General features: G+C 33.5%; 2 protein-coding genes across 3 annotated transcripts in view; one reads left to right on the forward strand and one right to left on the reverse strand.

Moving 5' to 3' along the window:
* Nucleotides 1–16564, forward strand: part of GUF1 (GUF1 GTPase homolog (S. cerevisiae)) — a 24946-nt gene extending 8382 nt beyond the window's left edge. The window contains exons 7-17 of the mRNA XM_010858856.1: nucleotides 3880–3944; nucleotides 4669–4872; nucleotides 6340–6479; nucleotides 7597–7720; nucleotides 8069–8201; nucleotides 9014–9157; nucleotides 10068–10201; nucleotides 12794–12895; nucleotides 13879–13998; nucleotides 15557–15593; nucleotides 16389–16564. Of these exons, the coding sequence (XP_010857158.1) occupies nucleotides 3880–3944; nucleotides 4669–4872; nucleotides 6340–6479; nucleotides 7597–7720; nucleotides 8069–8201; nucleotides 9014–9157; nucleotides 10068–10201; nucleotides 12794–12895; nucleotides 13879–13998; nucleotides 15557–15593; nucleotides 16389–16526 (1341 nt within the window). The 3' untranslated portion in view covers nucleotides 16527–16564. The remainder of the gene's footprint in view (nucleotides 1–3879; nucleotides 3945–4668; nucleotides 4873–6339; nucleotides 6480–7596; nucleotides 7721–8068; nucleotides 8202–9013; nucleotides 9158–10067; nucleotides 10202–12793; nucleotides 12896–13878; nucleotides 13999–15556; nucleotides 15594–16388) is intronic.
* A 2753-nt stretch (nucleotides 16565–19317) lies between these two features.
* Nucleotides 19318–27441, reverse strand: part of GNPDA2 (glucosamine-6-phosphate deaminase 2) — a 30865-nt gene continuing 22741 nt past the window's right edge. Inside the window, exons 6-7 of one of the 2 annotated variants that reach the window (XM_010858858.1) lie at nucleotides 26214–26388; nucleotides 19318–20319 (exon numbers count right to left, since the gene is read on the reverse strand). In XM_010858858.1, coding sequence (XP_010857160.1) covers nucleotides 20258–20319; nucleotides 26214–26388 — 237 coding nt within the window. In that variant the 3' untranslated portion in view covers nucleotides 19318–20257. The remainder of the gene's footprint in view (nucleotides 20320–26213; nucleotides 26389–27441) is intronic. The other variant, XM_010858859.1, reaches the window with a different exon arrangement.

Raw genomic sequence — 27441 nt, forward strand, 5'->3', positions numbered from 1 at the left:
TTGATGTGTGTTTTGTGGACATGGTAGATTTTGCTGGTGTGTTATGTGTTCAGGTCAGTCGTTCACTTCTGTCTGACTCTATGGGACCCCATGGACTGCAGCACACCAGGCCTCCACGTTCTTCACCAACTCCCGGAGTTTACCCAAACTTATGTTCATTGAGTTGGTGATGCCATCCAACCATCTCATCGTCTGTCGTCCCCTTCTCCTCCTGCCTTCAATCCTTCCCAGCATCAGGGTCTTTTCCCAGTGAGTCAATTCTTTGCATCAGGAGGCCACAGTATTAGAGTTTCAGCTTCAACATCAGTCCTTCCAATGAACAGTCAGGAATGATCTCCTTTAGGATGGACTGGTTGGATCTCCTTGCAGTCCAAGGGACTCTGAAGAGTTTTCTCCAACACCACAGTTGAAAAGCATCGATTCTTTGGGGCTCAGCTTTCTTTATAGTTCAACTCTCACACCCATACATGACCACTGGAAAAACCATAGCCTTGACTAGACAGACCTTTGTTGGCAAAGTAATTAATGTCTGCTTTTTAATATGCTGTCTAGGTTGGTCATAACTTTCCTTCCAAGGAGCATGTGTCTTTTAATTTCATGGCTGCAGTCACCATCTGCAGTGATTTTGGAGCCCCAAAAATAAAGTCTGCCACTGTTTCCAGTGTTTCCCCATCTATTTACCATTAAGTGATGGGACCAGATACCATAATCTTAGTTTTCTGAATGTTGAGCTTTAAGCCAACTTTTTCACTCTCCTCTCTCACTTTCATCAAGAGGCTCTTTAGTTCTTCTTCACTTTCTGCCATAAGGGTGGTTTCATTTGCATAACTGAGGTTATTGATACTTCTCCTGGCAATCTTGATTCCAGCTTGTGCTTCTTCCAGCCCAGCGTTTCTCATGATGTACTCTGCATATAAGTTAAGTAAGCAGGGTGACAATATATAGCCTTGACATACTCCTTTTCCTATTTAGAACCAGTCTGTTGTTCCATGTCCAGTTCTAACTATTGCTTCCTGACCTGCATACAGACTTCTCAAGAGGCAGGCCAGGTGGTCTGGTATTCCCATCTATTTCAGAATTTCCCACTTTTTATTGCGATCCACACAGTCAAAGGCTTTGGCATAGTCAATAAAGCAAAAGCAGATATTTTTCTGGAACTCTCTTGCTTTTTTGATGATCCAGCGGATGTTGACAGTTTGATTTCTGGTTCCTCTACCTTTTCTAAATCTAGCTTCATGATTCACGTACTGTTGAAGCCTGGCTTGGAAAATTTTGAGCGTTACTTTATTAGCGTGTGAGGTGAGTGCAATTGTGTGGTAGTATGAACATTCTTTGGCATTGCCTTTCTTTGGGATTGGAATGAAAACTGACCTTTTCCAGTCCTGTGGCCACTGCTGAGTTTTCCAAATTTGCCGGCATATTGAGTGCAGCACTTTCAAGCATCATCTTTCAGGATTTGAAATGGCTCAACTGGAATTCCATCACCTCCACTAGCTTTGTTTGTAGTGATGCTTCCTCAGGCCCACTTGACTTCACATTCCAGGATGTCTGGCTCTAGGTGAGTGATCGCACCATCATGATTATCTGGGTCGTGAAGATCTTTTTTGTACAATTCTGTGTGTTCTTGCCACCTCTTTTTAATCTTCTGCTTCTGTTAGATCCATACCATTCTGTCCTTTATTGAGCCCATCTTCGTATGAAACGTTCCCTTGATATCTCTTGTTTTCTTAAAGAGATCTCCAGTCTTTCCCATTCTATTGTTTTCCTCTATTTTCTTGCACTGATCATTGAGGAAGGCATTCTTATATGTGTAAGGATGTGAAATAAAGAATCATGATGAGTTTGGGTTTGAGCAACTGGTTGAATACTGGTAATCTGTTAATGCAGAGAGGACTTGGGGAGGAACAGATAGTGGGAAAATTAAAAGCTCTGTTTTGCACATAGTGTGTTTGAAATGTCTAATAGACATCCAAGTAGGATATTACATAAATCTACACAATTCTGGCGTTTGTGGAGAGGGCTGAGTCAGAGATGTTTAAGTCATAGCGTGTATGTGGCATTGATGCCATGGGAATGGATGCCATTTCCTAGGGAGAAAATGTAAGTAGAAAAGAGATCCTAGAAACCATTCTACATTATTCTCAATTTGTAGAGTGTTATGAATAAGAATTAGAGAGGATTCAGAAGATGAGGGTGTGAGGATTGAGTTTTCAGAGAGGTGGGAAAACAAATTGTAGCAGGAGAGAAGGCAAAGAGGTTGTGGATATAGTGCAGATGGATTTGTATATTTGAATAAAGGAGTTTTTGATGTCTTCTATTTCCTTGAATGAAGTAAGAGGCAACGTTATCAAATGAGAGTGAATTGGCCACAGGGAAAGTGTGTAGATTGAAAAGGAAGGTGGTGTGAATTATCTTAGTTAGTGTTAATGTGAATTTAGTAAAGGATGTGTCCTTGGACAGCCAGCAAGTCTTAACTGCATATTGAGATCGGTGTCATGAACTTACAGAAACCAACCAAACCAGTTACTTGACTGTTCTCTAGTAATGTTGAGCTGCTCTGATTATAAGCATAGAAAAGGCAAATAGTCGGATGTAGTTGCAGTTAAGGTTTTATTAATACCAAGGGCTTATGATAGAGAATAGAAAGTAGTTGAATGGAATGAGTACAAATAGTGGGCTCTTGGGGTCTCAGCTGGGAAAAGAGGCAGGGGGCTAAATAGATAATGAAAAAAAAGTCCATTCAATAAATTAGAAAATGTGATCTTAAAGGATTGTTGTACCACTCCAGTACTCTTGCCTGGAAAATCCCATGGACGGAGGAGCCTGGTAGACTGCAGTCCATGGGGTTGCTAAGAGTCGGACATGACTGAGTGACTTCACTTTCACTTTTCACTTTCATACACTGGAGAAGGAAATGGCAACCCACTCCAGTGTTCTTGCCTGGAAAATCCCAGGGATGGGGGAGCCTGGTGGGCTGCCGTCTGTGAGGTCACACAGAGTTGGACACGACTGAAGTGACTTAGCAGTAGCAGCAGAGTCTAAAGCATCATTCTTATTAGGAAGTAGTTTTTTGCCTCTCAGGAAACATTTGGCAATGTCTGAAGACCTTTTTTGTTGTCACACTGGGGAATAGGTGCTACTGGCATCTTGTGAGCAGATGAGAATCCATGGATACTGTTATGCATCTTGCAGTGAGCACATAGAACAGCCCCTCCAAACAGAGTTATCCAGGTCAGAGTGTCCTTAGTGCTGTGTTGAGAAACTCTGATCTAGAGGGACTTTGAAGGGCAAGAGGAAGAATTCAGGGAACTGAGTTTGAATAAAGATTTCAAAGATAGTTCAATTATTGGTAATGGCAAAGGTGAGTCAGATGAGCATGTTTTGAGTGTTCTGGCTGCCTTTTCAGTGTAAGAACAGTAGTGGTACTATACCTTACAGTTAGCCTTAGCTGTATGCCATCCACATATATTGTTTATTCACACAGCAGCCTTGAGGTTTATGTAAAATATGAATAATCACTTTATTTGTCGATGAAGAACTTGAAGCTTGAAGAAAACATGTATTGGCTAAAGTCATGTATTACTTGTAGAGTCATAATTATAACCCAGATATTTTGAACTCTTAGTCCAGTGCTCTTTCAGTACCACAATCAGAATGCTTTTGTAGAGAAATCAGAGAATCATCTAACCATAATCTAGAGAATCACCTAACTGTAATGGAAGGGCAGTTGTCAATAGATAATATGGTGTGTGCTTCCTTTTACCAAGCTTTTCAAGCAAATTGATGACTTTTCGAGTTGTTTCTTTTTTCTAATCATATGCTCAGTCACAGGATAGAAAAGTAAAGTCCTAAGTGTTTGTTTCATATACGTATTTTCAGATTTCTGCTAAACTTGGAACGAATGTGGAAAGTGTTCTTGATGCAGTCATCAAAAGGATACCCTTGTAAGTATTCTGCTGCTCTTTGTATACTATTTGTTTATCTTTAATAGTAAAAGTCCATCAGTTTGATCTGTTATTTTAATTTACTTGTTATGACAAATATACTCTTCGTGGTCAGTGAGAATACATTTTTAATTTATATCTAGTAACACATAGAAGGCAAATACAGATAGAAAAAAAAAGATAATAAGGATCTCTTAATTATTGTAACAGACTTGAATACATTGGTAATTATTGTTTTTGTTTTAATCCTGAACAAATATATTTCATCCATTTCATAAATAGTTTAAAAATGGTTACTTAAAATGTATTTAGGGTTTTCCTGGTGGCTCAGATGGTAAAGAATCTGCTGCAGTGCAGGAGACCTAGCTTCCATCCCTGGGTCAGGAAGATCCCCAGGAGAAGGAAATGGCTACCCACTCCAGCATTCTTGCCTGGAGAATTCAATGGACAGAGGAGCCTGATGAGCTATAGTCCATGGGGTTGCAGAGTTGGACATAAATGAGCAACTAACACTAACAAAATGTATTTAAAACTCAAGGGTGAATTAAAATGAATATAAATATAGGCATTATACCTTACAGAAAGGTCCTTTTATTTGTGCTGTCAGTTAATCTTTCTCAAGTATTAGAGTAAATTAAGCGTAATATTTGAATTAGGCATTTTGTTAAGATTTTATTATTTAATTTTGAATTATTAGTATTTGTTCTTTACTTATTTTTAATAGTCCTAAAGCCCATTGCAGAAATCCCCTGAGAGCTTTGGTATTTGACTCCACCTTTGACCGGTATAGGGGTGTGATTGCCAATGTAGCATTATTTGATGGAGTGGTTTCGAAAGGAGATAAAATTGTATCTGCACACACTCAAAAGACATATGAAGTTAATGAAGTAGGAGTTCTGAATCCTAATGAGCAGCCAACTCATAAACTGTAAGTAATCTGCATTAGTAATTAAAAGACACTTGGTATGTGTTTCTGTTGCTGATTTTCTTAATTTGGTGTGCTCAGGATGTTCCTAATTTGGTAACTTAGGAAAAAAACAAAAAACAAAACTTGATTGTTTAATGCAACTATGTAGTGAATGCTCTTTCAGAATCTCATGGGTGAGGGACAGTAGGAATTTGATGTGTTTTTAATTCTTTTTGGCCATAACTGATTTTATTTTCTAGTTGCGACTGGGTCCAACATTGATGTATTTGATTTGACAGTGAAAGAGAGAGTTCTCTCATGCATATTCATACTTGGTATCAATCTTTGATATTTAAATTTTTTGTAGTTAGATTTTCAGCATAGAATAGTGAAGAAAATTCGGTAATTATTTTGTTTAGTGCGGAATTCATGGTAAAACTTTGATTAGAATTATGACATGAGATTAGCATAGTAGTGTACATTATTATAAAACTGAGTTCTGAGTTCACTTATAAAGTATTTATTGAGTGCCTATTCCATCAGTACTCTAGATACTAATAACATTGATTACCTTGGGCACATAGTTTTCTAAGGTCTTTATTTCCTCATTTGTCAAATTTAAGATTGAAGCAGGTCTCACTTTATAGCTTAATGCTGTATGTCTAAAACTACCACTATTTTGTCATTTTTTATGTAATTGAAAGTCATAAGGTTTATTGTAATTTTACTCAACTATTTCTAAAGTTTGTATTCTTATTTACTTAAGTATAGTCAATCATTACAGTATCACATTAATTTCAGGTATACAGCATTGTGATTCAGTATTTTTATAGATTATACATCATCAAAAGTTATTACAGATAATAGCTATAATTCCCTGTGCTATACAAAGTCTGTCTATATTCTGTCATATATATTCATCATTATTGCATCTTCAGTACGATTTTTGTATTTCATCCTAAATGGAAATTATCATATAGGAAATTTGCTTTAAAAAAAAAATAAAGCTAAAACTCTGAAATCTTTGGATTTGCTGTTTTCCTGCAAGAGGCACATCAAATAGGTATCAGATTTGTAGAGAGTTCACATTTTTATTTGCTAGGTTAAAAACATTGTTTTTGCTTTTTCTTCCTTTTTTAAAGGACATTTGTAATATAATTCACTACTAAATATCACAAGGAGTGTTTTATGTTTCTGTGTCTATCAGTTTCACTATTGTTTTATATGCAGAGATGGGCAGTCATGAAGAAGGTCCCTAGGCTTGTGTTGCAGAGGTCCTCGGTCATGGATTGTAAGACTTGGAATGTTCTTTTGCTGACAGTTCTTAGAGCTGAGAATTAGAGAATTAACTAGAATGCAGCATCTAGTTTCAGCTTGGTGAGGTTTTGTTTGGAAAGTACAATCATTTCTTGGAGAAGTAGAGCTAATTGTGAGTATGCACATGAAACATTAAAATAGTAAATGTTTCCATGTAATAATTTTATTTAGATATGCAGGACAGGTGGGCTATCTGATTGCTGGGATGAAAGATGTCACTGAAGCACAAATAGGAGATACATTATATTTACATAAACAGCCAGTGGAACCCTTGCCTGGGTTTAAATCAGCGAAGCCAATGGTATTTGCAGGTGAGGAGCTCACATATTCAAAGGATAAGGGCCAATTTATTCTAAGCTGAAATAATAATTATTAGGAATACTCACTTTAAATAATCAATTCCTGTTTAAATAACAGCTACTGTTTAAAAAAATTTTTGTATGATATTTATATACCAGTTAATTATATATGGATGATACAACTTTATATGGGAGATCATTTCCTCCTAAATTTAAGGACTTCTTAAAAAAATAGCCTCTTGAAACAAGCCCTCTGATAAATTAGAGGAGCACAGTAATATGCATTTCCTTCTTGTTTCACTAGGGAGTAGGTCATTATATTTGAAATACTCTTTCTACATAGGGTGTTTTCATTACTAATTATCAGTGGACATTTACTGAATGCCTTCCCTTTAGCTGGCCTTTCTTTAATACTGTACTATTGTACTAGTGTCGACATAGCAGAGAAGAGTGTCACCTCATGTATATATAACTCCAGAACCTGTTACTTCTGTGTGATATTACAGACATTTGAAAAAGGAAGACCTGATTGAAGGTTATCAGATTACTCTGTGCTGGGTATCCAGTCATTGTTTTCTCCCTTTTGTATCTCATTGGGAATTACAAATATTAATTTGTAATCAATATTAATGCCCCTATTAAGACAAAGTCAGTCAGTCATTTAGAGTTTGAAGGACTTAAGTGGTGAGGACTTGGGTTTGATGTGAAAGAGAAACGGATGAATCAGTTTTTGTTTTTATTTCTTCCTGTTATTTATCTGCTAATGGGATTTTTCTTTGTGGTTGTGGGATATCTTGCACTTTTGTTTCTTAAAATAAAGATGATGTATTTTCTTGATAGGTGTAATTCCCATTGTTCTTTTTTGTTTTCCCTATACTATTTGCAAAAGCAAAAACATCACTTTGAATATGAATCTAGTGGTAAATTCAAAGTTTATGAAACTTGCAAAATACTTTGAAGCCAATTTAATTTAATGGTCATAGTTTTCTTAGCAAACCAATATTTTGGTCAGTCAAATACAGAAAGTAATTTAAAAGCTAACTGATTAATTTTGAACTTTGCAGCAATGCATATTAGGTTTTCTGGGCAGAGTGTCACATGTAATAATTAGAAATCATTGTGTCCCCAGGAATGTACCCTGTAGACCAATCTGAATATAATAACCTGAAGAGTGCTATAGAAAAACTGACACTAAATGATTCCAGTGTGGTGGTTCATCGGGATAGTAGCCTTGCTCTAGGTGCTGGCTGGAGGTGAGATTCAATTATGTTGTAGGATTCCATTTTTATTGAAAAATAAAGTTTAAATGGCTTACTGGTCTTGACCATTTCTGAAGATCAGTTCATATTAGTGTAAAATGAACTAAAACATGTCTGTTTCTCACTGTGGATGCTTATTGTATGGATCAGTTTTATAGCTACTTTAAATAGAATCCCAATGGAAGATTTTATTTAATGAATTTATGCTAGGTTTTAATTATGATGTGAATTGATTGAATGACTTTTGATTCCACCCCTCCCCCACAAAATAGTAATATCAAATCAAAGAAAATAGAGCCCATGGGACATAAACATTTTGGAGTCTGGCTTTTTCTCCCTCAGGTTAGGATTTCTTGGACTTTTGCACATGGAAGTTTTCAACCAGCGACTAGAACAAGAATATAATGCTTCTGTTATTTTGACAACCCCTACTGTTCCATATAAGGCTGTTCTTTCATCAGCAAAATTGATAAAGGTACTGTTGTGAGCTAGCATACATAAGAAAACTAAATAAATGTATGTGTGTGTATGTATATGTAGAATATGAGAAACATTTTAGTATACCAGTAGCTGACTAGCTATTAAAACTAAATATTTCTTGATTAGTAGTAATAAAAGTTGAATTATCTTATGATGGACAAGTTTCTTCAGAACTAATGATGCATATTTTTCTTAACCTGATGAAATCTCCACATTATCAATACTAGTCTGTTACTAAGAGTAAAAAGTAGAATTAGTTCTGCAAATACTGTTCTAAATTCAGCACAAAAAATAAGAGTGTGATTTTGGGCATAAGTAATTCATCTTATGATTAGTAAAGCATTCTTTCCTATATGGTTGCGGGAAATTTTAGATTTCAGGTTAACAGTAGAAACAATATTGTATTCAATCTAAGTTACAATATATTTGTTTTAAACAAATATTAACTTTGGCATCTGTAAATATTTTCCAACAAAATTAAGTTAGGAAACTAATTACAGTGACATACATGGGACAGATTGAAATGTATTCTTATATCATATTCTAAGTGGTGTATAAAATGATTTTAGTAAATATCAATAATCAGAATATATTAATAATTGTTATTAAATATTATTTTAGAGAGTTTTTCTCTTTTTAATCTAAAGTGTGTTAAAATAATATTCTAACCTTTAGGAATTCTTTTGTTTTTTATTAATTCCAACACATTCAATAACAAAAATTCTAACCTATGTTGGTAGAAAATTTAAAAACATGGTAACTACTAAGATTTCTTTTTAACTATTGATGACTTTTCTTATTTTTTAGGAATACAGAGAAAAGGAGATTACAATCATCAATCCTGCACAGTTCCCTGATAAGTCAAAAGTAACAGAATATTTGGAGCCAGTTGTTTTGGGCACCATTATCACACCAGATGAATATACTGGGAAAATAATGATGCTTTGCCAGGTATAAATGTAATACAGTTTGATATAAAAGTACATTTTAGTCCTCTCAAACAGTGGTACCCAGCTTAGGTTTTGAATGGTTTCTGTCTCTATGGAGCCTGTCGAACAAAAGAAATTTTCATAAAGATCTTTATATATTTATCTGTTTAGATATACATACATATAATTACTGTATTTTGACTTTTAAATAAGAAAACAGAGCCAGAATTTTTGATCATCTTGAATTTATATTTTAGCTTAAAGCAAAGAAATTTGATGCTTTTTTTCATCTTGAGTAGCTAAAAATATAGTTTCCTTTCACCTTTTTTGACTATTTGAAATTGGGTATTATTTGAAAGATAATTACAATACTTTAGAGACCTTTGATTGAAAGGTATTCCTCATTTTGCTTTAGTTCTTGACCCATTGTAATAAACAATTTAATCCACAAATTTGATATAATCATAGTCATCAGAAAGTACATATTTAAAATATTCTGACACGTATTGGAAAGAACTCTCAAGTGATGACTAGTGAACTTGAATTTTTATTGTCTTGTACCAAAACATATGTAACTTTAGTTGCTTAATTTCTCTGGATCTAAATTTCTTTTATTTGTAAAATAAGAAATCAGAACTTGACTCCACCTGTAGCTAACTTGATTTATTCTTAAGTGAAATATTGTATAATTAAAAAAGAGACTTATTTGATTAAAAACAAAAGATTAAAGTTTTGATAGGAAGTATATTATAATTGAAATACAAAATGATTCTCCCTGTATTATAAATATTTGTCAGCTGTTTTTACTGGACCATTAAAGAAAGATTCCTTCATTTTGTCCACTCTTAAAAGTTGATAATTGACATCTGTCTATATTTATTAAATAAATCATTATGTGAATTATTCAAGCCATTTTTTCCTTCCCTTTTCAGGCTCGAAGAGCAGTTCAGAAGAATATGATGTATATTGATCAAAATAGAGTAATGCTTAAATATCTCTTCCCTTTGAATGAAATTGTGGTGGATTTTTATGATTCTTTGAAATCTCTGTCTTCAGGATATGCTAGGTAAAAATTTAATGGGAAACTCAAATATCTGGACAGTTTTTTTTTTAAGTATTGACCAGCAGATGTTTACTGATATTCCACTTACTTAATCTTGGTGATCTAGTGACAGAAATTTTAGTGCCCTCTTCATAAGAAGAGATGTACTCTCTTGTAAGTTGATTAAAAATTGCATGTTATTTGAAAAAGCTACTGTGACCTAAGTGGCACTTTTAAAATGTATTTGAATGTTAAGTAATCCTAGGAGTATCTGTGTACATTTGGAAAATAGAAGTACTTGTTTAGAGAAATGCTAGGTGTGTCCCTATATTTGTGAACACTTCAATAACTTGGTCTTCCTAGGACTAAGTAGTCTGCATCATGAAACCCATTATCTTATCCCATAAAAGTACATGGAGGCATAGCCTGTTAAAGGAAGAGTGTAGCATTGTGGGGGTGTTTTTTGTTAGGGCAAATAACCAGATGCCCTTACTGTCCTAAAATCTTACATTCAGTTCAGTTCAGTCACTCAGTCGTGTCCAACTCTTTGTGACCCCATGAATCACAGCACACCAGGCCTCCCTGTCCATCACCAACTCCCAGAGTTCACCCAGACTCACGTCCATCGAGTCAGTGATGCCATCCAGCCATCTCATCCTCTGTCGTCCCCTTCTCCTCCTGCCCCCAATCCCTCCCAGCATCAGAGTCTTTTCCAATGAGTCAACTCTTCGCATGAGATGGTCAAAGTACTGGAGTTTCAGCTTTAGCATCATTCCTTCCAAAGAAATCCCAGGGCTGATCTCCTTCAGAATGGACTGGCTGGATCTCCTTGCAGTCCAAGGGACTCTCAAGAGTCTTCTCTAACACCACAGTTCAAAAGCATCAATTCTTTGGAGCTCAGCTTTCTTCAGTCCAACTCTTTGGACTTTCTTCAGTCCAACTCTCACATCTATACATGACCACTGGAAAAACTGTAGCCCTGACTAGACGGACCTTTGTTGGCAAAGTAATGTCTCTGCTTTTCAATCTTACATTACTGGATAGCATATACTAGGATATAAAGGAAATATATAATGGGGAAGTTGACAGAAAAGTGAATGTTCACATCTGGTAAAACACATGCATACATGAATGTGCATGCATACTTAAAATTATAATTCAAAGAAAAATCCCAGCATTTTGAAGAATATGCTGCAGTGACCTGGACGTTTACTTTGTGAAATGAGCTTTTCAATGAAGCGAGTCAGCATAACTCATGATACAAAGTTATTTTTTCTAATTGGTCACCCAATTTTTTTTTTATGTCTTCTTTCAGACAAGACCTTGAGTGAATAAGTAGCGATGTAATTTAAAATGAATCTAGGCAGCATATTGTTAAAGTTACTATAATTAAAAGGATAATTACTAAGTGTTTATAACAGTTAACAACAGTCTTTGAATTCTAGCTTGCATTTGGGTACCACTTTCTGAGTTAAGTGGTCTTAAAATCTTTTAGCTGGGAAACAACTTTCACATTGAGAGAACATGGCTTATTTTGAACTATTTAAAAATAATTCCAACTTCCAAAATTAAGTTGTCCTTATGTTCAGGAATACATGATATTTTTTCATATTCTAAAAAAATTGAAATTATAAAATTTGGGAGCACAGAAAATTTTAAAGCTGTAAACACAGTGAAAATCTCAGGATTAATTTTGCATAGTACTTAACATGGTACCTTTATGTAGTATATGATTAATGTTTATTGAAAAAAGAAAGGATCTGGGGAACACTTTAGGCAGTAGTCAGGTTTTAGAGACTATTAGTGTCACCTTGCGACCTTCCTGTTGAAAACCTTTCGAAGCTAAACATTTGCATTGTTTGTTTTAGAATTACAGCAGTAGGAATACACATCTTCTCATACATAACTGCAAAGACACGAGAGCATAATTGAAATTTTCTTTCTCATCAGACATTAGTTTTGTAAAACCTGTTTTGATTATTACTGTAAGCTTTGACCATATTGTTAGAAATAGTTGACACTTAATAAATGTTAATTGTGCTTAGGTAGGCTCTGTTCTTAACACTTTTTATGTTCTAGGTACATGTATTAACTCATCATCAAAAATGCTCTGTGAAGGTTTATACTAAAGAGCCATATATGAAATTCAGAAGTCTCATTTATTAATGGCTACTTAGCACTGCCCTAGCATTTATTTAATTTGTAATAGAAAACTTAACAGAAACCCAACTCATGAGTCTGAGACTGTATATACATTCACTAGTATATACATTGTCTACAGCCAGCCAGCTTCTAGGAAGGAACATTGGGAAGGTGACATTTCTTTCAATGATGTACTTTCCTAGCCTGGTTTAGCAGTTTTTTTCCCCCTTCCCTCAGTGGAGCATGTTGATTTTTGTACCTGATTTCATAAATGTAAAAAGATAAGGAAGCTTGTTCTTTACTGTGATCAGGTCGGCCCATTTATCTGAAATTTATATGTAATTTGTTTGAAAGTTAAATTTTTTGGGAGTGATACCAGAGGAGGTAGAAAAAACATATTTTGAAAAGAAAAAAAAATGTAATCTCTTGGGAAATATAGTGCTTATCTGTAACTTGGATATTTTTCTTTGTTAGTTTTGATTATGAAGATGCAGGCTACCAGACTGCAGAACTTGTAAAAATGGATATTCTACTGAATGGAAGTATTGTAGAAGAGCTAGTAACTGTTGTACACAAGTAAGTTGAATAGTAACTAATTACAGAATGTGAAAGTTGCTATTCTTTTTACTTTTTCATTTATTATTGCTCATTTTTATTTGACAGCTACATTTTGAAAATTAAAAGGTGTAATTAATTTCCATGTACTAGTTTTTCCTTCTTTTTCCATGCTTCTCTTACCAAACTGTTGACAAGAGAATAGAATTAAAATAGCCAAAAAGGATAGTGTCATGGAAGGAAATGTTTTCTTTACCATATAAAACAAAGTAAATGTTTTCTAAACTATGGTAGACTTAAATTGAGAAATAAAAGTATTTTTTTAAAATTTCCATTTCAAGAAATAGTGGTTGGGTAAAATAAATTATGGAACACCCATATAATAACATTATTTTAAGCCATTAAAAGTATAATTGTAGAGCAATATTTAGTGATGTAAAAATGTCTATTAAGTAAAAAGGTAGACTATATCACACTGTGATCCAAACTGTAAAAAACATAAATATGTATTCAGAAAAATAACTAAGTATGGATATATGTTTAAAAATATTCTAGAATGTTTAACAGTGGTATTCTGTGGGTGAGGGAAGGGCATTAAGAATGGTTTTTATTCTCTGTGTTTTTCTAGATTTTCTGTAAGAGATCATGTTATTTTTGCTGTCAGAGGTCACATATGATTCAGAGATTAAGTGGTGTTTATTAAAGAATCCACCTGCCAATGCAGGAGATGTAGGTTCAATCCCTGGGTTGGGAAGATCCCCTGGAGAAGGAAATGGGAACCCACTCCAGTATTCTTGCCTGGGAAGTTCCATGGACAGAGGAGCCTGGTGGGCTACAGTTCATGGGATCGCAGAGTTGGACACAATTTAGCTATTAAAAAACAACAACATGATAAACAAGTTCTACTTGTACCTCCTTAGTAACCTTTACATTGATTATGCATATTAACTAGAAAACTACTTTTATTTAGAATATATGAATAGCTGCATTTTTTTCTGTCTCAGAGACAAAGCATACTCTGTTGGCAAAGCCATATGTGAACGTCTCAAGGATTCTCTTCCTAGGCAGCTGTTTGAGATAGCAATTCAAGCTGCCCTTGGAAGTAAAATCATTGCAAGAGAAACGTGAGTTGAAATTCATTTTTGTTCCTTGGTTGGTTTTAGCAATGATATACATAAAAAATGAAAGAATATTAAAAAATTTAACATTGCTCTAAACTTTATTCCTACTTATAGAAATGTTAATCTCTTAATTCCACTAATTTAAGTGATGACTGTTACTTTGAATTACTTATATGACACTTTTGGGTGATAATTATTTACAGTTATTACTCTAATGTATATGGTTTAAGGAATTTTATTTCCACTCATTCAGTGACCCCACTCAATTTTCTGGTGAAGGAATTTCTGTAAAGTTTTATGGTTTATCTCTTCAAGTAGATTATAAACCAATAGGAACTGGAATTAAAAATTAGGTTTTAGAGATATTCTTCCAAAAGAGAAAACTGAATTGATTTTTACTTGAAGCATTTAATATCACTTCCTTAGAGCTAGTCAGTGCATAGAGGGAAGGGAGGAAAGCTGATACCATGTTAGGCTTCAGGGGTTTGCAGCAGTCTTTGGATGAGTTGTGTGCAGGTATTTGCAATGAATTTCATTTCCTAATACTATTTTGTGTTAGTTATTTTGTGTTTCCTAAGTACTCAGATTAGGCAGAGTGGAGTTTATAATCAGGGAACTTCCAGGAAAATGCCATTTAAAATAGCAAATAATCATTCAAACATACATGTGCTGAGGTAGAAAAAACCTTAAAGAAAAAGACTTTTATATCTTCATTTGGAATACAAAAAAAGTGGAGTTATTTTCAAAGTTTTGATCCTCCATATTTCTCAGATACATACATTATGGACATAGATTAGTTTATAGCTGCTTGAATGGCTATATTAACATTATTTCATTCCCCCTGAAATGGGTTTTATAAAATATATTGTTCTTCATATTCCTAGTCACTCTTGACGCACATTTGATAGTCAGTGGTGAGATAATTGAGAAGGCAATAGCACCCCACTCCAGTACTCTTGCCTGGAAAATCCCATGGATGGAGGAGCCTGGTAGGCTGCAGTCCATGGGGTCGCTAGGAGTCGGACATGACTGAGTGACTTCACTTTCACTTTCATGCATTGGAAAATGAAATGGCAACCCACTCCAGTGTTCTTGCCTGGAGAATCCCAAGGACTGGGGAGCCTGGTGGGCCGCCGTCTATGGGGTTGCACAGAGTCAGACAGGACTGAAGCGACTTTGCAGCAGCAGCAGCAGCAGTGAGATAATAACCATTTTAGTATTTTTGAAAGTAGTAGTATTTTTAAATTGAACTAGAAATGCCCTTATATAAATTTTCACCATCAAGGTCACACCAGTTTTTATTTTGGCCTCTTTGAGACTATCCACAAACCTTTTTTTAAATTCTTAGTAAAATCTGTGTTGATTTTCATTTTGAATTGTCTATTTTATTCCAAATACATGAAATACAAGAGCATGTAAGCTATCTAATGATTTGTCTTTTAGCAATTTTACATAAGTATAACCTGATCTTACTATCTTTAGTAAAGGGGGGATTGTGTTTGAAAATAAGTACTTTTAAATAGTATAATTGTGTACTTAAGGAAAATTTTCTCTTTTACAGTGTGAAAGCCTATAGGAAAAATGTTTTGGCAAAATGTGTATGTATCTACGTGTGTTCTTTATCTATTTTGTAAGTTTAAAATCAGAGAGGGTATAAATACCTTGGGTTTCCACTGTTGGTTTTTATAGTACTTTGTATCCCATCTATGTTTTCTTTTTAAATAGGTAAATGTCAGCTTGACTTTAATGATTGCATATTCATTTTGCTCACATTTCTTAAGTATTTTCCTATCTTATTTTTAAAAATTTCCTTATGTGCAACTACCTAAGAATGTTTTCATAACAGTTATGATCAGGATGTTTTGATTTTTAAGGAAGAATCTGAAGACAATTACTGTCTTATAATGGGAGCTAAAATTGAAATCCACCTCTCCTACATTAATTTGCGAAGTTTGCTGTTTCTTCTGTTAAAAAAGATTCTTAACTCAGTTATAATGAGAATTAAATGATAAATGCTTTTTCTAAATCTTTAACATTGGACTGACACATTTAAGCCTATGCAAGTTTCTGTATTAGACTACAGCTATATAATCCAAAATTTCAAGGCCTTGAATCAGTAAGGAGATTGATAGCTTTTCTTGACTTGCATAATATAGTATTGGGGTTCCTTGAGAATCATCTCCTTCAAAAACAAATAAAGCACTTATCATTCTTTGAGAAGATACTAATAGTAAATTTAGGATCTGCTAGGAAGGGTCTTAGGGGTAACTTTCCAAGTGTCTACTTCATGGATAATAACTATAAAGTTGTAATTGTACTGATATCTCTAATTAATTATAGGATTATTTTTCTATGGAGTGATTTGGACTTCAGTTTCTTAAAATGTTTTTCAGTATGGTGGTGATATTACCCGAAAAATGAAGCTTTTGAAGAGACAAGCAGAAGGAAAGAAAAAACTCAGGAAAGTTGGCAATGTTGAAGTTCCAAAAGATGCTTTTATAAAAGTTCTGAAAACACAATCTGATAAATAATTGGTGGGAAAATATAAGGAATTTTCATAAATTAAAAATTGTGTATCTTTTAATTTTCCTTAGTAATTATAACATGTTGAACACAACAGAAGGAAAATTATAAAATTTGCTTGTTACCTTCAAGGTTTTCAATTTTAAATAACCTCTTGGCTTTTCTTTGAAAGACAGTAATGGGTAGATAAGAACTTAGATTCTGAAACCATATTGCATGGTTTCACATTTCTGTTCTACCACTCACTAGGCAAGGTGACCTTGACCAACTTACCCTTTCTTCATTTACTCTTTAGTAAAATCAGAATTATACTATTACTTCATAGGCTGTGAGTATTAATATGTTTAAAATGTTCAGAAGACTACGTGACACATAGTCAATGTTAAGTGATTCTTACTAGTTTTCAAGCATATTCTTTACACTAAAAGGGCTCATATTTAAAGATTTGATCTCGTTCCAATCCCACAATAAGCTTGTTAGATGGATATATTTAGATGATATATATGAATCTGTTATTAAAGTCAAATAACATAGTATTTAGACCTGTGATCTAGTTTTTCATAAAATTTTTACAAATGTTATTTGGAAACCAGATAGTTTACATATATATAAAAATAAGGATATGAGCTGCCTTATTCTGAGAATTAAAATGCATTTATGTAAAGGGATAGATGTTTGATATTAATAGCATATTAATAGCAACTGTCATTAATGACAGTCTAATAATTATTGTCTAGATTTCATAATTGAAACTAATTGAGACTGACTGAAGCTTTAAATAACTTAGTTAAGGTCACATAGTCAGTAAATGGCTGTCTTACTTCAAAGCATATCTTCTTAGTAAATAAACAAGAGGGCATATTGTATTATAGTAAGATAATTTAGCCATTGATTTTTATCCTTTACTTTGAATGAATTGAATGAGGATAAGACTGTCAGTGATAAATTTTATACAAGGTTGTTATGAGATAATTATAAATTCAGATAGTGGCAACTTACTTAAAATTGTGAATAGAGGTTAAGTAACATGTGGCTTAGTCCTAGTTACATAGTCAACCATCTTCTTCTAGCTCTGGTAGATCAGATGGATTATGAGATCTCATGAGAGTATTATTTTAATATAATTTCTCAGATGTTCTGTCATACCATTATGGCCAGGGGAAAGTTAGAAGTTGGTACCTGGCACATAATATGTACTGTGTGTCTGCTATTTAACTTGTATGCTTACTGTAAAAGACCTTGATGCTGGGAAGGACAGGATGACATGGCTTCATGGCATCATCAACTCAATGGACATGAGTTTGAGCAAACTCTGGGAGATAATAAAGGACAGGGAAGCCTGGCATGCTGCAGTCCATGGTGTCGCAGAGTCGGACACAACTGAGCAACTGAACAACAAAAGTATTTGTACAGCTTGATACTTTTTCTTTTCCCTTTAACCTCTGACTTTTTAGGAAACAGTTCTAGTAGTAGTACAAAAAGTATTTTTCAGATTTTTTTTTAGCATACTCTTCTCTCCCCAGCCACTTTGATAAAACATGATTTAGAGTTGTGTATTCCCCCAGAGTAGCAGTCCCCAACCTTTTCGGCACCAGTGACAGGTTTCCTGGAAGATTTTTCCACTGCTGGGGGTGACTTGTGGATGATTGAAGTGCATTACATTTTTAATAAAGTTTTATTTTTATTTATTATTTTTTTTTGGCTGTGTTGGGTCTTTGTTGCTACATGGGCTTTTCTCTAGTTGCAGTGTGCAGGCCTCTCATTTCAGTGGTTTCTCTTGTTCTAGCATGCAGGCTCCAGGGGTTCAGTAGTTGTAGCTCCTGGGCTCTAGATTGTAGGCTCAATAGTTGTGGCACCTGGGCTCTGCAGCATGTTGATCTTCCTAGATCAGGGACTGTATCTGTCTCTTTTGCACTGGCAGGCAGACTCTACCACTGAGCCACCAGGGAAGCCCTCATTTATTGTGCACTCTCTATTATTACATCAGCTCTACCTCAGATCATCAGGCATTAGGTCTCAGAAGTTGGGGACACTGCCCCAGAAGACCTTAATTACTAAGATTTTTCTGTACATCAAAATATCATAAACCGTTAGTATTATAATAGACACCATTTATTGAGTTTAGTATGTTGACAGCCACTGTGCTGAGCTCTATAGACCTTCCCTCATTCAATCTACACAACAATGGAGGTACAGGCAATATTACCCTGTTTCATAGGGGAAGAAGCTCAGACTTATGTATTCCCCAACAACATCAAAACAGTGGTTTCTTTCTTCAGACCACAATGCTTAGCTACCATGCTTTATTGCCTCTTGTGGAAATATCTTCAGTAGACTTAATTACCAGGTATGGGACTGGGAGATACTACTGATTTCACCAATTATTCAAAACCATTTATAATACTCAAGTCTATTAAAACTTCATTATCTAGAATTAAAGCAGCATATTTTATCCTAACAGTCCTATTTATTTTTATTTTTTAATTTTCTATTTAAATATTTTTAAGACTATATTTCAATCACATAGGCGATTAAGCAGGTATATATAAGTGATGCTTCTACTAGGTGGGCTTATAAAAAGCAAAGTATGAAGAGTGAAAAGGAAGTATTTTTTACTGTCTAAGAAGCAGAATTAAGAAGCTGTATAGGCAGAGGCATTGTCTCTTAAATCTAATTGAATTATGACAACAAATAAAAAGTATTAATAAATGCAATCTCACAGCTACTATTAATTGTTAGAATATTTCAGATGCATGTGTTCAATTTTACTTCTGGAAATAAAATTTAGATAACTTAATATTTGTTTATTACAAGCTTTATTTGAGTTATAGAAAACAATATACTTTTATTTGTAATTTAATGATGCAAATTGTTATGCAATCAAATAGTTTACAGTAATTCCTTTTATATTTCATCATATCCTTTTATACAGTATATATATGTAAGGAATAAAGCTAATCGTTTAAGAGGTTTAATAATTTTTCTTAAAAAAAATTTCCTTCAGTGTGTTTCTAGGTATAAAGCTCATAATTGCCAAAATACGTATATTAAGTGCACGAACCCAAGTCATTAAATAAAACTAAGGTCACATTTATAAAAAGAGAAAAAAAAGTGCTAAAGAAGACGGTGCACAAAAAACATGCACTTAATACATACGTTCCAAAAGGACATAAACTGTAGTTTTAGGCACTGCCATCTCTTCAAATTTTCTGTACCAACAATATCTAACAGGACTTTTGATGTCCAGATGCTACTGTAGAAAGATGACCAAGGCAATCACGTGCAGAAAGCTTGTGTGTAATGCAGAGAAAATAAAGATAGCATTTGGAAGTAAAGGCTTGCAATGATAATTGTATGATACCTGAAAGGCTTGGAGTGTCCTGTTATTAAAAAGTTAAAGTCTAATAATGCCACTGGAGTCATATGAATGATACTTGATGTACAGAAGTCACCTTTAAAATGATTTACAATTTGTAAATAGGCAGACATTTTTGTGGTGTTACATTGACAGTGTGGCTTCTGTAACAAGTAGCTGATTAACCGTGAGAGCCAATTATTTCTCCTAAACCCTAGTATAAAATGGACACATTGTAAATATGGAATGTTTAACATAGATATTAGACTTCAAAAATGACAATATTCAAAAATCCCCCAAGTTTTAATCATATTGCATAGCTGAAAATTCATATATGTATAAAAGTGTTCTGTTCATTCAAGCAGAATTTTGATCCAATCTCCTTCAATTTCCTTCTTTCATACTGTAGAGTGGATCCACAAGTTTATTGTGCACATGCATTAAACCTTAAAGAAAAAAAGCACATTTCTAGCTTTATTTCTAATTTGAACTGTATCTCATTTACTTTAGAAAAAGAAAGATTTAATAAAATACAATGTATATTAGCTACCACCTAATACAAAATAGTTGTATTGGAAATATGCAAACAAAAATGTTTCAGACTGTTTAGTTTTCCCTTCTCCAGAGGATCTTCTTGACCAGGCATCAAACCTGGGTCTCCCATATTGTAGGCAGATTCTTTACCGTCTGACACATCAGGGAAGCCCCCAGTACAAAATGGTTGTATTTATTGGAAAGATGCAAATAGAAATGTTTTGGAATGTTTAAACTACCTAGCAAGTATCAATTTATGGTTATGAAGTCGTAGATCTAGAATGGGGTATAGGTTCTTTGTAAGTAACCAAAAGTAAGAGCAGTTTTGGCTTTAGAATTTCAGTACGACAAAATAAAAGATTTGAATACTAATTACATCTAAAGTCTATTGAGTTTGACTCTCTGAGAAGCTTAGAGTCAAACCCTAGTCACACTCTACTGAGGAGCTCAGAACTGTTGTTACTTTAGTTCTCCAATGTATTACCCTATTCACTCATCTGCAAATTATTTTTCACTTTTTTACATGGGTGTTTACAATAGGGGTTGATGACAAGTCACTCAGACAAATTTACTAAAACAATAACCTACATTAAATATTAATTTCCAAGTAAATTTAAATTTCATCTTATAATTGGCATGCTTGTAAACTCTCCTTAATTATTAAAGCTTCTTGGGGAAATCTTCCAGTTACTCATGTCTTTGGGGAAATAAATGGTCCCAATTAATCAACTAAAGATTTTATTTGGAGGTCAGAGAAATCAGTTAAATTTACCACGCTGTTAAGAACACGGAGACTGGGAAAAGGGACTAATGTGGTTTTCTTAAGAAATGGAATTACTAGATTGAGGACACAGGGTACTTGCTAGTAAGGAAGTATTCATTATCAAAAGACTGCAGAATCACTCTAAAATTCAAACTGTGAAGACCCATTTTTAAGAGCTAAGTAAAGGGACATGTAAAGAACACTAAAGTCCTACTACATGTAGTAGGAGAAAAACCAGGAGTGGAACAGTCCTGAGAGAAATATTCACTAGTGCAGTTGAAAGAATGTTAATTACTCAACAGCTTACTTCAGTGTCTCATGAGCACCTCAAACTTGTTGACAAAGTCCAGATCCATTTTCCCCTTCTATACCATTTCTTTAAAAATATTAGTATATGGTATCATCTATCCTTTGCTGAGCTGCTAACACCAGACAACTGAAATTCACTGGTGATGTTTTTTCTTTTAAACTCAGGAGCAAGACTGGTTGACATTCCTTTCAAAATACATTGCAAAGTAGCTATATTTCTTCATCTCCATAGCTGGTTGAAGCCACTTTCCTCTCTAATCTTACTACCAGCTCAACACCTATTTGCATAATTTTCCCTTGTCTAATTAAAGGAAAAAAAAAAAACTAGATTATACCATTCCCCTACTTAAAATTCTCTTATTGCTATGGTCACTTAGAAAATAATTTAGATTTTAATCTATTTGTTTATCCTTCTGATCTCATGTCCTTCCACTTTCCCCCTTTTATGTCACTCTCAACCCTGGCTTTGTTGCTATTACCTCAGAAAGGCTAAGCTTGGTCACAGTGCCTGGTCTTTATGTTTGCTGTCTCATTTAACTGGGAATGCTCTTCTCCCTGAGCAAAGCATGATTTTTCTCCTGTAGACTTACTGGGTTTCAGCCTAAATGTCACCTTATAATGAACTACTATTTCACTTTCTTTAGAACAATATGCACTCTTAGAAAATAAACAGGTTCAGGACCTTAAATTTACTACTCTAAATTCTGGGTCTATAAAGATCATGATACACAATGGAAGCTCAGTAAACATTTACTTTAAAAAATCTGTGAAGGTTCAGTGAGATGGCTTCTGGGAAGCTTTTTTTTTTATATAAACAAAATGAATTTAGAATATATATTGTTAAAAAGGAGAAAGGGAGAGAGTGGAGACCAAGATTCTATAACTCAAGGTCCTTAAGACTGAAAAGAATCAAGAGCAGTGGCAGAATGGCTAGACATTGAAGGATGCTTAATCATTAACGATAAATTTAGAATCTTGGAGGTGAGACTGGAGGGACTGAAGTTAAAGTGTTCCACGCAGCTGAAGAGAGAGAAGGGTCAGAAGGTTAAAGTGAGTAATGGGAACAGCTGGAAGACAGCAAAGCAAGGAGCACAATTAACCCAAGAAATGAAAGAATTATGTATAAAAAGAACTAAACTAAGCATAAAGGCACTTGATAGGTTCTGCCTCCATCTCAGGAATATGACAGCTATTTAGCTATCTGGCCTTATATATAAAATGAAGTAACCTCTGCTCAAAAGTTCAAAATAGAAAGCAAGGTACTTAGCATAGCGCATAAAAGGCTTATAATGATGTTTGGTTTCTATGTCTTAGATAATGTAATCTCTAAATACTTGAATATAGTTTCTATAGTGACAGTTCCATAAGTTATTTAGCCTTCCCTTCCACGCTTACCAGTGCTTTGAAGATAAAAAAGCCTATAATAAAATCCATGAGAATGTGGACAAACCAACAAATACTTCATTCATTCAACTGTTTCATGCAAACTATCTCTGAAGCTAGATTTTAAATTACTTATTTATTGGCATGTGTTATTTGCTCAAAAAATGTTAATACATAAGAATACTTTTCTCAGGGCTAGTAACTCCTCTCCTCCAATATTCTTTTAAAAGGCCACTGACATGTGAGCCCTCATTTGCCTTTTCACTAAATTTTTAAAGTTTAAGTGAGCCCCATTTTAGCTTGTACTTTCAAAACAATATACTTTGTTTTCTATTCTATTAAGAGGAACTTTCTCTGCTACTGTGTTAGTTCATCCTTGCACCTGTGCTGTTGATTATGCCATTTTCTTGAAAACTAAATGCTAGGCATCTTCAACAGCTCTCAGTCCCATCAGCTCAATTAAAGTTTTCTTCAAGTACTATATAAATATAAAAATCTCCTCCTTAATGTACCTTGGATTTCACAGTGATTTACATAATTTAGGTCTTAAACTCAAGTGGTATCAGTGTCACATGTTTATCCATCTACCTGCCCAACTTCCTAGAATTTACCAAGTGTCTCCAATGTACTAGGTATCCTTTGAGATGCTGAACTAATGCAGTGAACCAAAACTAAAGTCCCTACCTTTATGGAGCTACATTTTATAGATATTTTCTCAAATCACTTAATGAGCCAGTTTTTATGAAGAATGCCAACTACCTTCAGGCAGGGAAACTTATACTTCTTTTGAGTAATACCACAGGAGACAATATATTTGAAGGCACTGTAACTCATGTTTCCTGGCTGATGACATTAACTGGAAAATAAAATTTACATTTCCTAAAAATGAACATTAAAGGGTAATTTTTTATACTGCAAAAGTTATCTGCTCATGAAAAAAATTTACCAGATAATTATGACTAAATAGAACCAATCTTATTTAAAACAAGATTTAACTGAAAAGTTTACAAACAGTATGTAAAAAGCAGCAAAGTGGAGACTAGAGAGACCTGAGAGGAGACAACAGAGACAATGGTAATCTCAACCATGTAGTTTAGAAGATACATGTCTTCTAGAGTATCAGCTCTAAGAGGATCGTCCTACTTGATATAATTCACCTACCATCTGCTTAAAGCTTTGACCATGGTAAGAATACATCAGAGCTTAAAAACGCACAATTTAAAACATCAGGATAAACATTACAAAGCCAAGTCATTCATAGTTTTTTTTTTTTAAACTAAACACTAAGATAAAGCAACTTGTACATAAGATGACTTGTACATTAGATAAAGCAACTTCCTATACAAGAATGTGATAAAAAATAATTGCCACTTAAATCATAAATAGAAATAAGTAAATTCTAATGAGAGAATGATGAAAATGTATAGACTTCTGACATGTTGCCTGAAGAAGAAAAGCTAAATATAGATTTTATGGTTTGGTTCAATCTGAACTCATTCAAGGTCTATCAAGCTATTGGAGTAGGGCTTAAAAAGGATAAAACAAAACAAAATGTTCACCATGATGATAGTGTCTTGAAAATATATTACTTCAAGGACATAACACATAGGTTTTATTAAAAAAAAAAAACCTGGAATAAAACAAATTATTAAAATGCTTTCCTGTGATCTATTTATATCTTTCAAAAGATATACTGAAATAAACTTCCATTTGCTAATGAATTTTATTGTTTTAGATGTAGTTAAGATTTCTTTAGGAGCTAATAATTAGAACCCTTTAAGATTCCTATTGATACTTTTAAAGGGATGGTAGAAGAAAGAATAGTGGTATGAATGGTATTTGAAGAATTAAAGATAACTATGCGATTCATTTCCTCCAGTATATCTAGCAATAATCTAATAATGAGGACATGACAAATAAATAAAATTACATTTATAACGTATAAATTTATGAAGTCAACCATTCTACCTTGTATCAAAATTCCTTACTGTAAAATGAGGTCTATATATAGCCCAGAACAAGATCTCAAATCTATTTTTCTCCATATTGAAGGAAGTATCCTGACAGAGGCTGATGTCCTGAATCTCTTCAGAAATATGTTCAGCTTCATAATTTGTAAGTCACTTAACATCCCTACTAAGCCTGTTAATTCACCTATAAGTGGGATTATAAGAGTAGCCATGTCATAGAATTTTGAGAATTAAGTAAATCAGTAAGTATATTATGTTTAAAATAGCACCTGGTAATATAAGTATTGGCTGTTGTTATTTTCTGATAAAAACCAGACCGATCAGACAAGGGGGGTTTATCTGGGAATTACTCGTGCTAGAAAATGGCAATGTTAAATGAATCTCCTCTAAACTGGCATTAAAGTAGGTGGATATTGAAGACTGCTTCTGTTAACTTTGTCAAGGAATCTAATAATTGTGATGAAACCTGGACTACATGGAAATACATGGGTAAAATGCCATCAAGAGCTCTATCTTATTCATAACCCATAACTGAGCTATTCTCTGTTTTTATCTGTCAAATTACTAATTACAATTTTCAGTTTAGTTTGGTATATTTGTGACTTGGTAAAAAGCTGGTAATTTAACTGATAAAAATATAAATGACTAAAAGTAATCTAAGGTTTAACAGTAAGGGAAACATTTAAGTAAACTACTATATAGCCATTAAAAATACTTCTGAAGAACATTTAGTAAAACAAGAAAATTCTCACAACAGGTTAAGTGCAAATACAAAGCTCTATATCTATGATCAAAATTTCATGTTAGAAATGAGACTATTTTCCCTGTTTGCCAAACTTCATTTGTATTACAGTCAAGATTTTTTGACATTCACACACTCGCATGAACCATGAGTTACTGATTTCCTTTAAATTGAATTTTCAAGTTATTACTATATTTCATGAATATGAGATGCTGAAAAAGTATAAGACATGCTATTATTTTATGTACAACTAAGGAAAACTTGCTCCCAGATAAACTATATGAAGTCAACTTTAAACATCCCAATTTCAAATTAGATAAATGTGAAAAAAGCAGTATCTTAAAGCTAATAAAATACAGTAACCTCTTTAACCTTGTCAAAGCAATGATATCCATGAAATACAAGTTTGGTTGGTTCAGTATATATTTTTTCTAATATATATTAAACACCTAGTTATTAGAGTAAAAAGATTAAAAATATATTTTCATTCATACAATATCATCAGTATACTTACTACATACTTTGTGAATTATTGACCTATATATATGACTAATTACATCATATTCAGTCACATTAAGTTTTAATTGTTATCTACAATGGAACATTCGCCCAATCTACTTTTGAAACTTCAATGCTCACCTTTAAAGTATTTCACAGTTTTAACTCTTAATTCTAAAGTAGCATCTTCATCACATACAAAAATAGTTCGGGGATGCTGCTGGAAAGCTGAAACAGTCCACATGTGATTGACTCCTTCTTCTATTGCTTTGTAGAGAGCAAATGCCTTGTGTGCGCCTGTAATGAGGATCATTACCTGAAAAACCATGAACAATTCTTAAAACACGTTCAAATGACTAAGAAGCTGTATTTTTTAAAACAGAGAATTTAGCACCAATATTTTTCTGAGGATTGAAATAAAAATAAATAGCTCCGTATTTCTTCATAGTCCAAGATTATTTCTACTCTTTAAGGTAATAGGCAAGCACAAAGTAAACAAAGTAAAATGGTATCTTGTAATGGAGTATTACTAAATACACCATAATGCCTATGATATTTAACACATATAATAATGATGTGCAGAAGAAACCTGGGAGAATAAAGAAAAAGAAACAGGCTGTTTTGTAAAAGCAGAGTAACATAAATTACATAACCAGGAATGATTTACCAAATTGCTCTAGTCCAGATAAGTAATAGATATTACTTTGGAAAAGCAAAGGACTCTAAAACAATAGATATTTTAAAAGTAATCTAGAGTCTGAAGACTGTTCACTGAATAGGTTCTATATAAAGCTATTTTGGAACAAAACTAGATTTAAAGAAGGATTCAGAATCTACTTAAATATAGGAACTATCCTTTTTTTCTCTTAAGACTCATATGTGTTACATAATTGAGACCCATCCTTAGGTACAGAAAACCCAAGCTCTTGGTCCCAAATCCCTAATAGCCTATGAGATAGTTCAAAGAACATGTGCAAAAGTGATTAAGTGTACAGATGTCTGAAAGAATCATTTAACATTTTTAGCAGTAACTCAATCCTATTTTACAAATTTATGAAATAAACCTTTAAACATTTTTTCTCTTTACAATTGTTAACTAAAAAATGAATGTTAAGGTGGTTATAATTCTAAAATATCTATAACAACGTAAAAATTCTATATTTCATATTTTATTGCCAGAACTTCTAAAACATGGAGGAAATTAAAGATTAATAAACCAGATATTATTGTATTTCTTTTATCAAGATTCACTACTTTTCATTTTGGAGCTATATCTTGAAAAATATCAAAGTGCAAAAATGCATTTAAAATGCATATGAATTTCTACTGTTTTTTTTTTTTTTTTCAGTAATTCAATAATTTATTCCTC

Source organism: Bison bison, unplaced genomic scaffold (genome assembly GCF_000754665.1).
Source record: "Bison bison bison isolate TAMUID 2011002044 unplaced genomic scaffold, Bison_UMD1.0 scf7180017864451, whole genome shotgun sequence".
Taxonomy (NCBI): domain Eukaryota; kingdom Metazoa; phylum Chordata; class Mammalia; order Artiodactyla; family Bovidae; genus Bison; species Bison bison.